The sequence below is a fragment of the Emys orbicularis genome, chromosome 10 (genome assembly GCF_028017835.1).
Source record: "Emys orbicularis isolate rEmyOrb1 chromosome 10, rEmyOrb1.hap1, whole genome shotgun sequence".
Classification (NCBI taxonomy): Eukaryota; Metazoa; Chordata; order Testudines; family Emydidae; genus Emys; species Emys orbicularis.
The window spans coordinates 32,596,653-32,610,450 of record NC_088692.1 but is presented as its reverse complement, the minus strand read 5'-3'; the positions used below and the strand labels follow the sequence as shown (position 1 = coordinate 32,610,450).

Sequence of the window (13,798 nt, the reverse complement as noted above, 5' to 3'; positions counted from 1 at the left end):
GATGGAGGGGCAGAAAGAGCCTGCTAGTTTGCACTCTTCACAGCATCATATTATTTCCGAATTTACAGCCAGTAGTGATGATATGACTCTCACAAGCCCTAGTATGGATAATTCCAGTGCTGAGCTGATACCTGGTGGTGACTCTCCATTGAATAAACGGATGACTGAGAACCTGCTAGCGAGCTTGTCTGAACACGAGCGGGAAGCTATCCTCAATGTCCCTGCTGCACAGAATCCAGAGGATCTACGCATGTTTGCAAGGTAGGGAGAATGTAACCTCCTTTCTCATTCCCCCTTTGCAATTCATCTCTGCATTAGCACTTTAGGGAGGGCGGGGTCAGGGTGCATCTTGGAAGATTAAATTTCTGGCTCTTATTCCCACGGTGACCTCTTCACCAGTGCTTGTTGGTGTCTGACACTAGCTACTGGCCGGGTTTTTAATTAGTTCCCCAAGAATATTTTGTTAATAAGCTCTGGATGTATGTAAAGGCTCTGAGGCCCTCTGATGGGCAGTGCAGTCTCAGGTCTGACTGCCCACCAGTTGTGTCTTGTTGTGTGGTTCTGAGAGTGTCTCACTCTTGAGAACACAAAATAGAATTTGCATAGCCTGAAAACAAGCTAAAGAGAGCCTCAAAGCAGAGGCCCTGGTGTGTGCATGCACATGCTGTAGTTACAGGCCTGTTAGCATGTCCAGAGATCTGTAAGTAATGGTTTTTAAAAGCATTTGAAAATACAGTGGCATCACAGGAATTTAGCGTTCACTGGGTTTCATACTTGTGGAGAAAAGAATGGCCCAGGGGAAGTGTTACAGCTCCTCTTATACATTCTAGATCACCCAGTCACCCCCCAACTAGATCTCCCCTGGCATGTCTAGCTAGGAGAGTAGTACTCAAGTATCCCAAAGAGACCACTGTGGGAATAAAATAGTTGCTTTCTATGCTGCAGAGTTCTCTGCAACTGGACCAGTGGAGATCATGGATGTTTTGTAGGGAATTCCTGAATCCTGCAGATGTATTTACTGCCCTGCACTAAAGTATGCCTCTGCTGCTCCTTTTGTGTAACTGGGAGATGGCAGCATCCCACTGATTCAGAGGATGTGGATTCTCTGAGATGTCCACTCAGATGGAAATATCGTGGCCATTTGAGAACTCTCTGTCCCCATCCGTGGCTAGGTGTCTGCAAAACCTACGCAAAAAGAAAAATCTAGTGTCTTCTGATAGAGTACTTTTTTGAAAATTCTGTGAAATTGGGTCTGGACTATTATTGTTCTGCTCTGATTAAATAAAGCTCCTTAACCTATCATCATTCTTATAATGAAACCCCTTATCTTTCTGGTTGTCCATCTAGAACCCTTTTGGCCTGCTGAACTGGTCTTGTGGGGGGACAGCTCTTTGATAGCTCATGATTTGCAGATGCCAAAAGCAATTTTGGTTTCTTCAGGAAGTCAGAGGGTATGACTAACAGGTCACGCAGATGTTTGATGAGGAGGAGAGTTTGGTTATATTTCAGTTTGCTTGTACATCAGATTCCCTAGCAAAGCAATCGATTGCAGTAAATGGAGTTTCCATTTTTCCTTCCATTATCAATATGGGCAGAAACGCACAATTTTATATCCCAGAATAACCACTCCTAAATCATTGCTGAGGAGATGAGAAGGTACAACAGAGACATACTTTCTTGACTGTCTGGATGCTGAAGTGTTAAAATATGACTTGTCTTGCAGAATGATCACAACTGTCATGTGATTTACTGATTACACACCGTCAGTGAGTCTGTAAATGACATCACTCAGAGTTCTTTGTTGTTCAATTCCCCTCTTCCAATTGCAAATCAGGAGACCAAAATAATCGTTATGTGATTCCCTGTACACAATTCTGTACCCACCACTGAGTGCATAAATATAGGACATCAGAGAGAAGCTGAGGCAGTGAGCAAAGCGATACTTCCGTTTACTCCACACATGCTTCCTCTTTCAGGGGTCTTGGATCAGCTCTGCTTTTCACTTAACTTTTAACTGTGGGTGGTGCATGAAGATGAATCTCATGCTGTGGGAAATAGAACTCTGCTGTATTTGTCAGTATCTCAGCATGAGCTCCTACTGTAACTGCATAGTTAGTTGCATACCAAATGTACTGTAGTTAGTAGCATACTAAATGTACTGTAACTGCCCTCCTGAGAATAGTTCAGTGTGCATACAAAGAGAGTGCCTATTTTTAGAAGAGCAATAAATTGTGGTCCTGATAAATTTTCCTATGACAATTGTCTCTGAACTACTTGCTGCTCTCTGCTTAATACATCACAGAACTTGTGCCTGTCTGTTACTATGCACAGCCAGTACTTGGATTTCTCTAGTGAAGGCAGACACCTTAAACAGAATGTGGAATAACATAGCTTGACAGAGGTTAGCCACATGGGCGTTGGATGAGGATTAAGATCCAAATTCTTTTCCTAAGTATTGAGTGGGTGAGAGATGGAAGGTTATTCCAAGAGTAAAGTTCAGATACAGAGGAGCTTTTTTTGAGTTAGGTCTGTAATGTATTAGGGACAAACATTCTTTCCTTGAACATCAGGTAGTGCTTTCTAAGGGCATGGCTACACTTGCAGATGTAGAGCGCTGTGAGTTAAACACACCTTCAGAGAGCGCAGTAGGGAAAGTGCTGCAGTTTGTCCACACTGACAGCTGCTTGCGCACTGGCGTGGCCACATTTGCGGCACTTGCAGCGGCATTGGGAGCGGTGCATTATGGGCAGCTATCCCAGCATGCAAGTGACTGCAACGTGCTTTTCAAATGGGGGGAGGTGGAGTGTGACAGGGAGTGTGTTGTATGTATGTGGGGGGAGAGAGCATGTCAGCATGCTATCTTGTAAATTCAGACAGCAGCAGACCCCCCCCATTCCTCCCCGCCCCTCTCTCTCTCTCTCTCTCTCAGCATTCCACACTAATGGCTTGCATGCCGGCTGTCAGAAACGGAGCTTTGAAAGGGCATTTCCGCATTCCTACAGGAGTTCAAAACAATGACAAGAGTGGTCACTTGACTTACGGGGATTATGGGACGTTTCCGGAGGCCGATCAGAGCGCACCTCGTTCACAGTGTGAACACCTCGTTCACACTGACGCCCGTGCGTTGTAGCCAAGGCGCAGCGAACGTTATTCCTCTCGCCGAGGTGAAGTACCAGCAGCGCTGTAGCTGCAGAGACAGAGCGCTCTACGTGTCTTGCCAGTGTGGACGGGGAGTGAGCTAGGGCATCCGGGGCTCATTTATTGTGCTGTAACTCACAAGTGTAGCCAAGCCCTAAGCCAGATTAATGCTTTACTGTCAGTTCACTGCCTCTAGCAAGCCACTTAGCAGAGTCATTTCCAAGAATTTGCTCCCTAGAATGGAGAGATGAGGAGAGGAGGTGGAAGCCTTTTTGCTATGCTGTAGTCCTGTTCTATTATTTATACACCACCATCAATGTACAGCTGCTTAGAGACAAAAGACAAGATTGCTGCCCCAGGAACTTCGAGCCTAGGTTCTATATGGGCCCCATAAATGTACTCCGTGCTTTACAAAGCCAGGACAGGAGGGTCTTGTCTGCATTGAGTTTTAGGCCATGAATGTAGCTGCACTGATGGAACCTGTGCTGTGGACTGGTGCAGCATTGCCTGCTTTCAAACTGGATTATGCTGCACTGGTGCAAGTTGCTGTTTACTCTGGTGCACTGACTGCACTAGGAGTTTGCATCCGAGCAAGACAGAGCTGATGCTGGTGGGCAAAGGAAAGTACTTTTGAAGAGCTTGCAGCCATAGTGCAGTCTCCATTGGTTGAAGATACACACCCACAATTGGTCAATTCAGTCCATAGTCTAGGAGTACTCTTGGATTCCTCACTAATGCTGAACTCTCACATGGCAGCATCCACTAGCAACGCTTTCTACCATCTCCGTTTGACCAGCAACTCTGTCCCACCCTGCCAAACAAAGACCTGGCCTCAGTTATTCATGTTGTCTTCACCTCTCTACTGGATTACAACAATGCAGTATACCTGTACACGAAGCCTTCAGCACTTAAGAAACTCTAGTTTAGAATGCTGCAGCACGTCTCCTCAGCAACACAAGGTACCGTGAACATAGGAGACCTGTCCTCCATTCCCTGCACTGCTTCCCATAGAATTTCTATCAAGTTCAATGTCTTGGTCCTTATCTTCAAAGCTCTCTGTGGCCTGGGTCTAGTGTGTCTAAAACACCATCTAAAGCTCTGGGATGAAGACCCGGTCAACAACTCAGTTCCTCTGGCACAATGGTAAGAGTGAAACTTGTCTGTACAGGAGACAGAGTCTTCTTCAGGGGTGGTCCGAGACTGTGGAATAAACTCCCCCAGGAACTAAGGATAATCACAAACCTCATCGTGTTCTGCTCCATTTCTTTGATCTTGCCTTCTGTAATATAAACACATAGCTACCTTACCAAAACAAGCCACTCCACTGCATACTGTTCTCCCCCTGGGGAGAGGGTGAAAAAACAAACATGACAGATGTATAGCTACGTTGCTGAATGCACTACTAGAAGGCATTCAGATACTCCGTTTAATCACTTTCCTCTTCTCCAGGAGAGGCTGCAACATGCTTTAGCAGGTGTGAGCTGTCGGCAGGCACATGTATAGGAATCTGAGAGTTTTAGGCTCTGAATGTGTGTGGATAACGCTAGGAGTGCTACGTACTAAATATGGAAATAAAGAACAGTGAGGAAATTTAAAATAGAATCTACAATCAGCTGAGCTTTGCAGGGTAGATGAGGGCAGCAAAAAAGGAGAACGGCTGACTAAATACACTGATCTACAATTTTTGAGAAGTCGTCTGCTTCAGAGATAAAATGTGCTATTTATTATGTATTTTGATGTGCTGAATTCAAATATGACAATTAAAACAACTGATTGGCTACTGTTTCTAAGATATTTAAGTTTTTACATTTTATGTCTATGTATATTGTGTAGATAGTAGAGTTTGAATCATAAATTGTAAACCTAGGTCTTTTCATGTGTTTATGGTTGCTTTACATGATAATATTTCACCTGTCCTGTTTATGTAACACTTTAAAAATCAGCAAAAGGGTTATATAAATAAAATTTATTATGAAACAAAAGGCAAAAAGCTATTATGTACATAGTTTAGTCCTATTCAGTGTCTACTCGGCGCTTCTTGGCTTGTCTCTTGTATTCATTAAATGGAGCATCTCTTGTCACTGTCCAGCAATAGTCTGCAAGCATTGATGGGCTCCATTTGCCCTGATAGCATTTCTCCATTGTTGCAATGTCCTGGTGAAATCGCTCGCCGTGCTCGTTGCTCACTGCTCCGCAGTTCGGTGGAAAAAAATCTAGATGAGAGTGCAAAAAAATGTATCTTTAGTGACATGTTGCAACCAAGGCTTTTGTATGCCTTGAGGAGGTTTTCCACCAACAACCTGTAGTTGTCTGCCTTGTTGTTTCCGAGAAAATTTATTGCCACTAACTGGAAGGCTTTCCATGCCATCTTTTCCTTGCCACGCAGTGCATGGTCAAATGCATCATCTCGAAGAAGTTCACGAACCTGAGGACCAACAAAGACACCTTCCTTTATCTTAGCTTCACTTAACCTTGGAAATTTTCCGCGGAGGTACTTGAAAGCTGCTTGTGTTTTGTCAATGGCCTTGGCAAAGTTCTTCATCAGACCCAGCTTGATGTGTAAGGGTGGTAACAAAATCTTCCTTGATTCAACAAGTGGTGGATGCTGAATACTTTTCCTCCCAGGCTCCAATGACTGTCGGAGTGGCCAATCTTTCTTGATGTAGTGGGAATCTCTTGCACGACTATCCCATTCGCAGAGAAAACAGCAGTACTTTGTGTATCCAGTCTGCAGAGCAAGCAAGAGAGCAACAACCTTCAAATCGCCACAAAGCTGCCACTGATGTTGGTCACAGTTTATGCACCTCAAAAGTTGTTTCATGTTGTCATAGGTTTCCTTCATATGGACTGCATGACCAACTGGAATTGATGGCAAAACATTGCCATTATGCAGTAAAACAGCTTTAAGACTCGTCTTCGATGAATCAATGAACAGTCTCCACTCATCTGGATCGTGAACGATGTTGAGGGCTGCTATCACACCATCGATGTTGTTGCAGGCTACAAGATCACCTTCCATGAAGAAGAATGGGACAAGATCCTTTTGACGGTCACGGAACATGGAAACCCTAACATCACCTGCCAGGAGATTCCACTGCTGTAGTCTGGAGCCCAACAGCTCTGCCTTACTCTTGGGTAGTTCCAAATCCCTGACAAGGTCATTCAGTTCACCTTGTGTTATGAGGTGTGGTTCAGAGGAGGAGGATGGGAGAAAATGTGGGTCCTGTGACATTGATGGTTCAGGACCAGAAGTTTCATCCTCTTCCTCGTCTGACTCAAGTGAGAATGATTCTGGTGCATCAGGAACCGGCAGTCCTTCTCCGTGGGGTACTGGGCGTATAGCTGATGGAATGTTTGGATAATGCACAGTCCACTTTTTCTTCTTTGACACACCTTTCCCAACTGGAGGCACCATGCAGAAGTAACAATTGCTGGTATGGTCTGTTGGCTCTCTCCAAATCATTGGCACTGCAAAAGGCATAGATTTCCTTTTCCTGTTCAACCACTGGCGAAGATTTGTTGCACAAGTGTTGCAGCATATGTGTGGGGCCCACCTCTTGTCCTGATCTCCAATTTTGCAGCCAAAATAAAGGTGATAGGCTTTCTTAACCATAGTGGTTATACTGCGCTTTTGTGATGCAAAAGTCACTTCACCACAAACATAGCAGAAGTTATCTGCACTGTTCACACAAGTACGAGGCATCTCTGCTCACTTTGGCTAAACAGAAATGTGTCCCTTTGCAAAATCAAACACTGACAAATAAGAGAGCACGACACTGTATGATTTCTAGAGCTGATATAGGGCAATTTGTTCAGCAGAGTGATGTAAGCTTCGTTATGATTGCATCATCCATGACTTATAGGAATAACATGATGCAATTCATATAATGTATGACGCAATACCAGCTTCAGATTGCATCATTCATTGTTTTGCCTAAAAAAAAGCAAGTACTGTCCAAACCCAGTCATAGATTTATTCATAGATCCAGTCAAAGATGTATTTTAGTCATTTCTGGTTTAAATTGAGATCCCTTCCCTTTATAACTCACTTATCCTCCGCCATTCCCAAGTCAAGGGTCGTATATACTGACCCAATAGCATATCTTGAAAACTAGAGCCAATCAACAATTTTAAGCATCATTTTCGTTCTCAGTGACCCAGAATTAGTAAAGTTTGACTACATTTATTTCAGAAGCATTTTGGCTGTAGAACAGTGATATCAGTACCTTTCTCAGAATTTAAGCCAGGAAGGACCATTATCATAATCTGGTCTGACTTCTTACGTAACAAGCCAGAATTTCAACCAGTGATTCCTACATGAAGCCCAGAATTTACTGTTGAGCTAGAGGATGTTTTTTAAATCAAGACTCTTTCCAAAAGATATGAAGTGATGGAGAATCCATCACATCCTTTGGTAATTTGTTCCAATGGCTAGTTACCTTCATTGCTAAAAATTCACACCTTATATCCAGTTTGAATTTGTGTAGCTTCAGCTTCCAGCCATTGGATCTTGTTCTGCCTTTTTTTGGCTAGAATAGAGTCCTCTAGTTTCAGAAATCTTCTTGCTGAGTAAGTACTTATAGGGTATGTCTACACTATGAAATTAGGTCGATTTTATAGAAGTCAATTGTGTATGTCCACACTAAGCGCATTAAGTCGGCGGAGTGCGTCCTCAATACCGTGGCTAGCATTGACTCACGGAGCAGTGCACTGTGGGTAGCTATCCCACAGTTCCCGCAGTCTCCGCTGCCCATTGGAATTCTGGGTTAAGCTCCCAATGCCTGATGGGGCAAAAACATTGTTGCAGGTGGTTTTGGGTACATATCGTCAATCTCCCCTCCCTCCCTCCCTTCCTCCGTGAAAGCAACGGCAGACAATCATTTCGCACCTTTTTTCCTGGGTTACCTGTGCAGACGCCATAGCAAGGCAAGCATGGAGCCCGCTCAGCTCACCGCTGCTGTTGTGAGCATTGTAAACACCTTGCACGTTATACTGCAGTATGTGCAAAACCTGGCTAGGAGACGCCAGCACGAGGACGATTGTGAGGAGGACATGGACACAGACGTTCCTGAAAGCACGGGCTGTGGCAGTTGGGACATCATGGCGGCAGTGGGGCAGGTTGGTACAGTGGAACGCCGATTCTGGGCCCGGCAAACAAGCACAGGCTGGTGGGACCGCATAGTGTTGCAGGTATGGGATGATTCCCAGTGGCTGCGAAACTTTCACATGCGTAAAGCCACTCTCCTGAAACTTTGTGAGTTGCTTTTCCCCACCCTGAAGTGCAGGAATACCAAGATGAGAGCTGCCCTGACAGTTGAGAAGCGAGAGCCCTGTGGAAGCTTGCAGCACCTGACTGCTACCGGTCAGTCGGGAATCAATTTGGAGTGGGCAAATCTACTGTGAGGGCTGCTATGATCCAAGTAGCCAATGCAGTCACTAACCTTCTGCTATCAAGGGTAGTGACTCTGGGAAATGTGCAGGTCATAGTGGATGGCTTTGCTGCAGTGGGATTCCCTAACTGTGGTGGGGTGATAGACGGAACGCATATCCCTATCTTGGCACCGGACCACCTTGCCAACCAGTACATAAACCGCAAGGGGTACTTCTCAATGGTGCTGCAAGCACTGGTGGATCACAAGGGACATTTCACCCACATCAATGTGGGATGGCCAGGAAAGGTGCATGACACTCGCATCTTTAGGACTGTTCGAGTAGCTGCAAGAAGGGACTTACTTCTTCGTCGAGTGATTGCTCATGTGTATTCCACAATAGGTGTGCATGCTCGCCACGTGCACTGGTGCCGGAAGTTTTTCCCCTAGTAGTACCCGTAGGGGGGAGCGCCCCCCGCAACCCCTGGAGTGGTGCCTGCCTGGCGTTGTATAAGGGGATCTGCGCACTCCCCCCACCCTCAGTTCCTTCTTGCCGCCAGTGAAGGTGCGTCGGAACTGCTCTGCTCCAACTTTGCTGTAGTTTGTCCCCAGAACTGTTCGTTCGTTCAGTGTTAGCTGTAGTTCGTTAGCAGTTTAGTTAGTCAGTGAGCCCAGGCCAGGGCATGCCGCGTGCCCCGGGGTTTAAGTCGTGCGGCTCTTGCAGGCGTTCTATGCCAAGAAGTGACCCGCACACGGACTGTTTGCGCTGCTTGGGAGAAACCCATATCAGTGAAAGGTGCAAGATTTGCAAGTTGTTTAAGCCTCGGACCAAAAGAGAAAGGGACATTAGGCTCCGGGCCATCCTAATGGAGTCGGCACTGACCCCCAACCCCGGCACGCCGCTCCGAACCAGTATCCGGCACCGCGACATCGGTATGCGACGACCCTCCGGTACCATTGACCAGTTGGCACCGCTCCCCTTCCACGGGGCATGCCAAGAGGGCCAAGAAGACTCCCTCTTTGCAGCGGCACAGAGGGAAATCTGGGACAGAGGCTAGGCCCATGTCGGGCAATCCTTGATCCCCACCGGGCCCCAGGCCTCTCCAGATGTCCGGATGCCTTCTATGCCTGAAGCCCTCCAGGCGGCCCGGGACGTCATGTCCAGGCCAGTGCCTGGAGCGCTGCCGATGTTGGCCCCGCGTTCCAGAGGCAAGCCGCCGCTGGGATCTCTGCAGCCGCCTCCAGCCCAGTCTTGGTCAAGGGAACGTTCCCAACGCCGATTGCCGCCCAGCGACCACTCAGGGCAGAGTCCAGGTGGATCGCCCTCAACGCCGACCAGACTGTCTGGCTGGGTTCCAGCCAGCCGGGACTCGTGGCACTGCTCGTCCTCAAGGAGCGAACATTGATGGGACTGCAGCAGGCGTCGCCGTCGGCCCTCATCTCGGAGAAGGTACCGCAGTCGGTCATGGCATGATCATCGATGCCATTCCCGCTCGGACTCCCGCTCCAAGTCTCCATCAAGACATCGCAGCGCTAGGCATCTGACCATCACGGGTCCGCCTGTCGAGGCCGTTCGCGGAACAGCTATTACCATCGGTACCAGTCCGCCACGTCGAGATCACGGTCCTGTGGCCTTCGTAGATCCCGGCACCGCCACTCCTCCCGGTCCAGGGACAGCAGCGGATTGTATGCCAGCCGGGTCTCCATCCACAGCCGTCCTTCGATGGGCCAGGCCAGCCAACCCAGACAGCCGGTCCCGCCGGTGCCACAGCAGGTGCAGTGGCACCGAGCGTTGTGGCCGGCTGAATGGTACCAGTGGGCACCCTGGCCTCCGGCGCAGCCCCCAGTGGGAACTCGCTCGGTGGCCGGAGTTTCGGAAGCACCGTCGGCCTCCCTCTCCAGACCCCCGAGAAAGGAGTCAGTGGGGCGTACGTCCTCGGCACCATGCCTGGAGTCCAACCAGGTGGTGGACCCTCCAGTGCCGGCCGACACCCAGAGCACAGCACTGGCCTCTTCGCCCCGCCTGGAGGAAGCGATTGCGGCCCCACCCCCCTCCGTCCTGCAGGAGGACTCTAGGGCCCACCAAGAACTCTTAAAGAGGGTGGCAGCAAGCCTACACCTCCAGGCAGAGGAGATGGAGGAGCCCTCGGACTCCCTGTTTAACATGTTGTCCTCATCTGCACCGGGAAGGGTGGCCTTGCCTTTCCACGAAGGGGTGGCTAAGATTTCAAATGCCCTGTGGCAAACACTGGCCTCGTTGGCCCCCATCTCTAAAAAGGCTGAATGTAAGTACTTTGTACCCACTAAAGGGCATGAGTACTTACATACCCACCCAGCAGCCGATTTTGAGCAGCCAGACACCAGGGCGATTAGAAGAGCACAGCTAGGCGCGCTGCGCATCAGAGAGGCTTTGAAAACCAGTTTCATGACTGGCCAGGCTTCGGTGTGACAGTTGTGTGTGTTTCTCCTTGATGCAAACCCGCCCCCTTTGTTGATTTTAATCCCCTGTAAGCCAACCACCCTCCCCCCTTCGAAATAAAGTAACTATTGTTTTGAAACCATGCATTCTTTCTTTATTAATTTAGAAAAAAAAAGAGAGATAACGGACAAGGTAGCCCGGCTGGGGTAGGGGAGGAGGGAAGGACAAGGTCACATTGCTTATTGTAGCCACACTACAAATCAAAACTGTTTGAATGACAGCCTTCTGTTGCTTGGGCCATCCCCTGGAGTTGAGTGGCTGGGTGCCCGGAGCCTCTCCTGCCCCCCCCTCCCCCCCCCCCCCCGCGCTCTTGGGCATCTAGGTGAGGAGGATATGGAACATGGGGAGGAGGGCAGGCAGTTATACAGTGGATGCAGTGGCGGTCTGTGTTCTTGTTGGCTTTCCTGCAGCTCCACCAGACGCCTCATCATGTCCGTTTGCTCCCCCATTAGCCTCAGCATTGCCTCCTGCCTCTTCTCATCGTGCTCACTTAATGCTTTCCTGGCCTCTGCCACTGATGCCTCCATGCATTCAGCTGTGCCCTATGAGTGCGGGAGGACTGCATGAGCTTGGAAAACATGTCATCGCGAGTGCGGTTTTTTTTCGCCTTCTAATCTGCAATAACCTCAGGGACGGAAATGATAGGGGGAGCGTAGAAACATTTCCTCCTGCAGGGGGATAAAAAGGGAGAGTAAAATTTAAGATGATACATTTCTGAGAACAGAAGGGAGATTCTTTCACAGTGAATCAAGCAATTTACAGCAGACAGTACATGTGCTTGAAGTACAAGGTCGCATTTTGCCTTTTATATTGAGTGCCTGCCAGTATGGTGACACATCACACGCAGCTGGGCAACAGAATTTGGTTTCCAGGCAGCCATGGTAAGACAAAGGGTACACGGGGTTGGCTTCTTCTGCCTTCATAACATGTGGGAATGGTTTCAAACTGCAGCGCCCTCCTTTCCCATAGCAACCAATGCCGGTTGGGTTTGCCATTTAAAAGGAGGGGCTGCAGTTTTCGGGTGGATGTGCAGCACACACCTCCCCACTGCGTGGCTATTCTCTGGGATGATCCCTTCACCTCTCCCCCCACCACATGGCTATTCTCAAGGATGATTCCTTTTAGCCAAGCGCAAACAGCCCAGCATGAACGGGGTCCTTTTACTGTTCCTTACAAAAATTCCCCTATTTCAACCAGGTGACCATCAATGATATCACTCTCCTGAGGTTAACACAGAAAGATATAGACCGAATGTTGCTTGAATGCGACCAAAACCCAGGACCATTTGCTGCCATGCTTTGTGCTGCAATGATTCCAGACTACTTGCTACTGGCTTGGCGTGGTAAAGTGCCCTACCGTGGAGGATGAAATAAGGCAGCCCTCCCCAGAAACCTTCTGCAAAAGCTTTCAGAGTGTCTCCAGGAGAGCTTCAAGGAGATGTCCCTGGAGGATTCCTGCTCCATCCCCAGACACATTAACAGACTTTTCCAGTAGCTGTACTGGCCGCGAATGCATCCCAATTCTTCAGGGCAAATCAAACATTAAACACAATTGCTTTTAAACCCTGTACTGTAGTTACAAATGTGCACTCACCAGAGGTGCCTTCTCCAGCTTCAAGGTCGGGGATCCTGCCTTGGGAGGGTATTGGCTCCAGGGTGATGAAAAGATCCTGGCTGCCGGGGAGAACGGATTCACCGCTTGCCTGCTGCGCATTCTTCTCCTCCTCCTCCTCATCCACAAAATCCTTCTCCCTGTTGCGTGAGACTACCCTCTTGCAGACAGTGGTGGGGTAGTGGTAAGGTCCCCCCTAGAATGCCATGCAGCTGATCATAGAAGCGGCATGTATGGGTCTCTGACCCGGAGCAACCGTTTGCCTCCTTTGTCTTTTGGTAGGCTTGCCTGAGCACCTTAACTTTCATGCAGCACTGCTGTGTCTCCCTGTTGTAGCCTCTGTCCACCATGCCCTGTGCAATTTTAGCATTTCTTCTTTTTGATTGGAGTTCGGCCTGCACAGATTCTTCTCCCCATACAGCAATCAGATCCAGTGTTTCCCGTTCGGTCCATGCTGGAGCTCGTTTGTGATTCTGGGGGGGACTGCATGGTCACCTGTGCTGCTGAGCTCGCCACGCTGACCAAACAGGAAATGAAATTCAAAATTTCCCGGGGCTTTTCCTGTGTATCTGTCTAGTGCATCGGAGTTGAAAGTGCTGTCCAGAGCAGTCACACTGGAGCACTCTGAGAGAGCCCCCGGAGGCCAATACCATCGAATTGCATCTGCACTACCCCAAATTTGACCCAGCAAGGTTGATTTTAGCACTACTCCCCTCGCCAGGGAGGAGTAAAGCAGTTGATTTTAAGAGCCCTTTAGGTCGACGGAACGGGGTTGATTGTGTAAATGCATTGCTTATAAAATCGACCTAACGCGGCTAAATTTGACCTAACCTCGTAGTGTAGACCAGGGCTTAGACTGTGATCTAGTCACTTCTTTTCCCCTCTCTTTGGCAAGCTAAGCAAATAGAGCTGCTTACATCTTTCACTGTCAGGTATGTTTTCTAGACTTCAAATCATTCTTGTGGCTTTTTCTTTAAACCCTTTCCCATGTTTCAACATTCTTTTTAAAATGTGGACACAGAACTGGCGCAGTATCCGGTAAAGGTCTCACCAATGCTGCATACAATGGTAATGCCACCTCTCTACTTTTACCTGATATTCCTTTTTTTATATCCAGGGATCACATTTGCTGTCTTAGCTGCAGCATCACATTACACTGTGTGGAGTTTGGTTTCTATCATAACTCTTTAATCCTTTCCAG

At 48.2% G+C, this 13,798-nt stretch overlaps 1 protein-coding gene across 3 annotated transcripts in view; it reads left to right on the top strand.

Annotated features, from left to right (window-relative positions):
* The window catches only part of NPRL3 (NPR3 like, GATOR1 complex subunit), a 116,689-nt gene that overhangs the window by 89,535 nt on the left and 13,356 nt on the right, over positions 1–13,798 (top strand). For all 3 annotated transcript variants that reach the window (XM_065411686.1, XM_065411685.1, XM_065411687.1), the window contains one exon: positions 69–261. In XM_065411686.1, the coding sequence (XP_065267758.1) occupies positions 69–261 (193 nt within the window). The remainder of the gene's footprint in view (positions 1–68; positions 262–13,798) is intronic.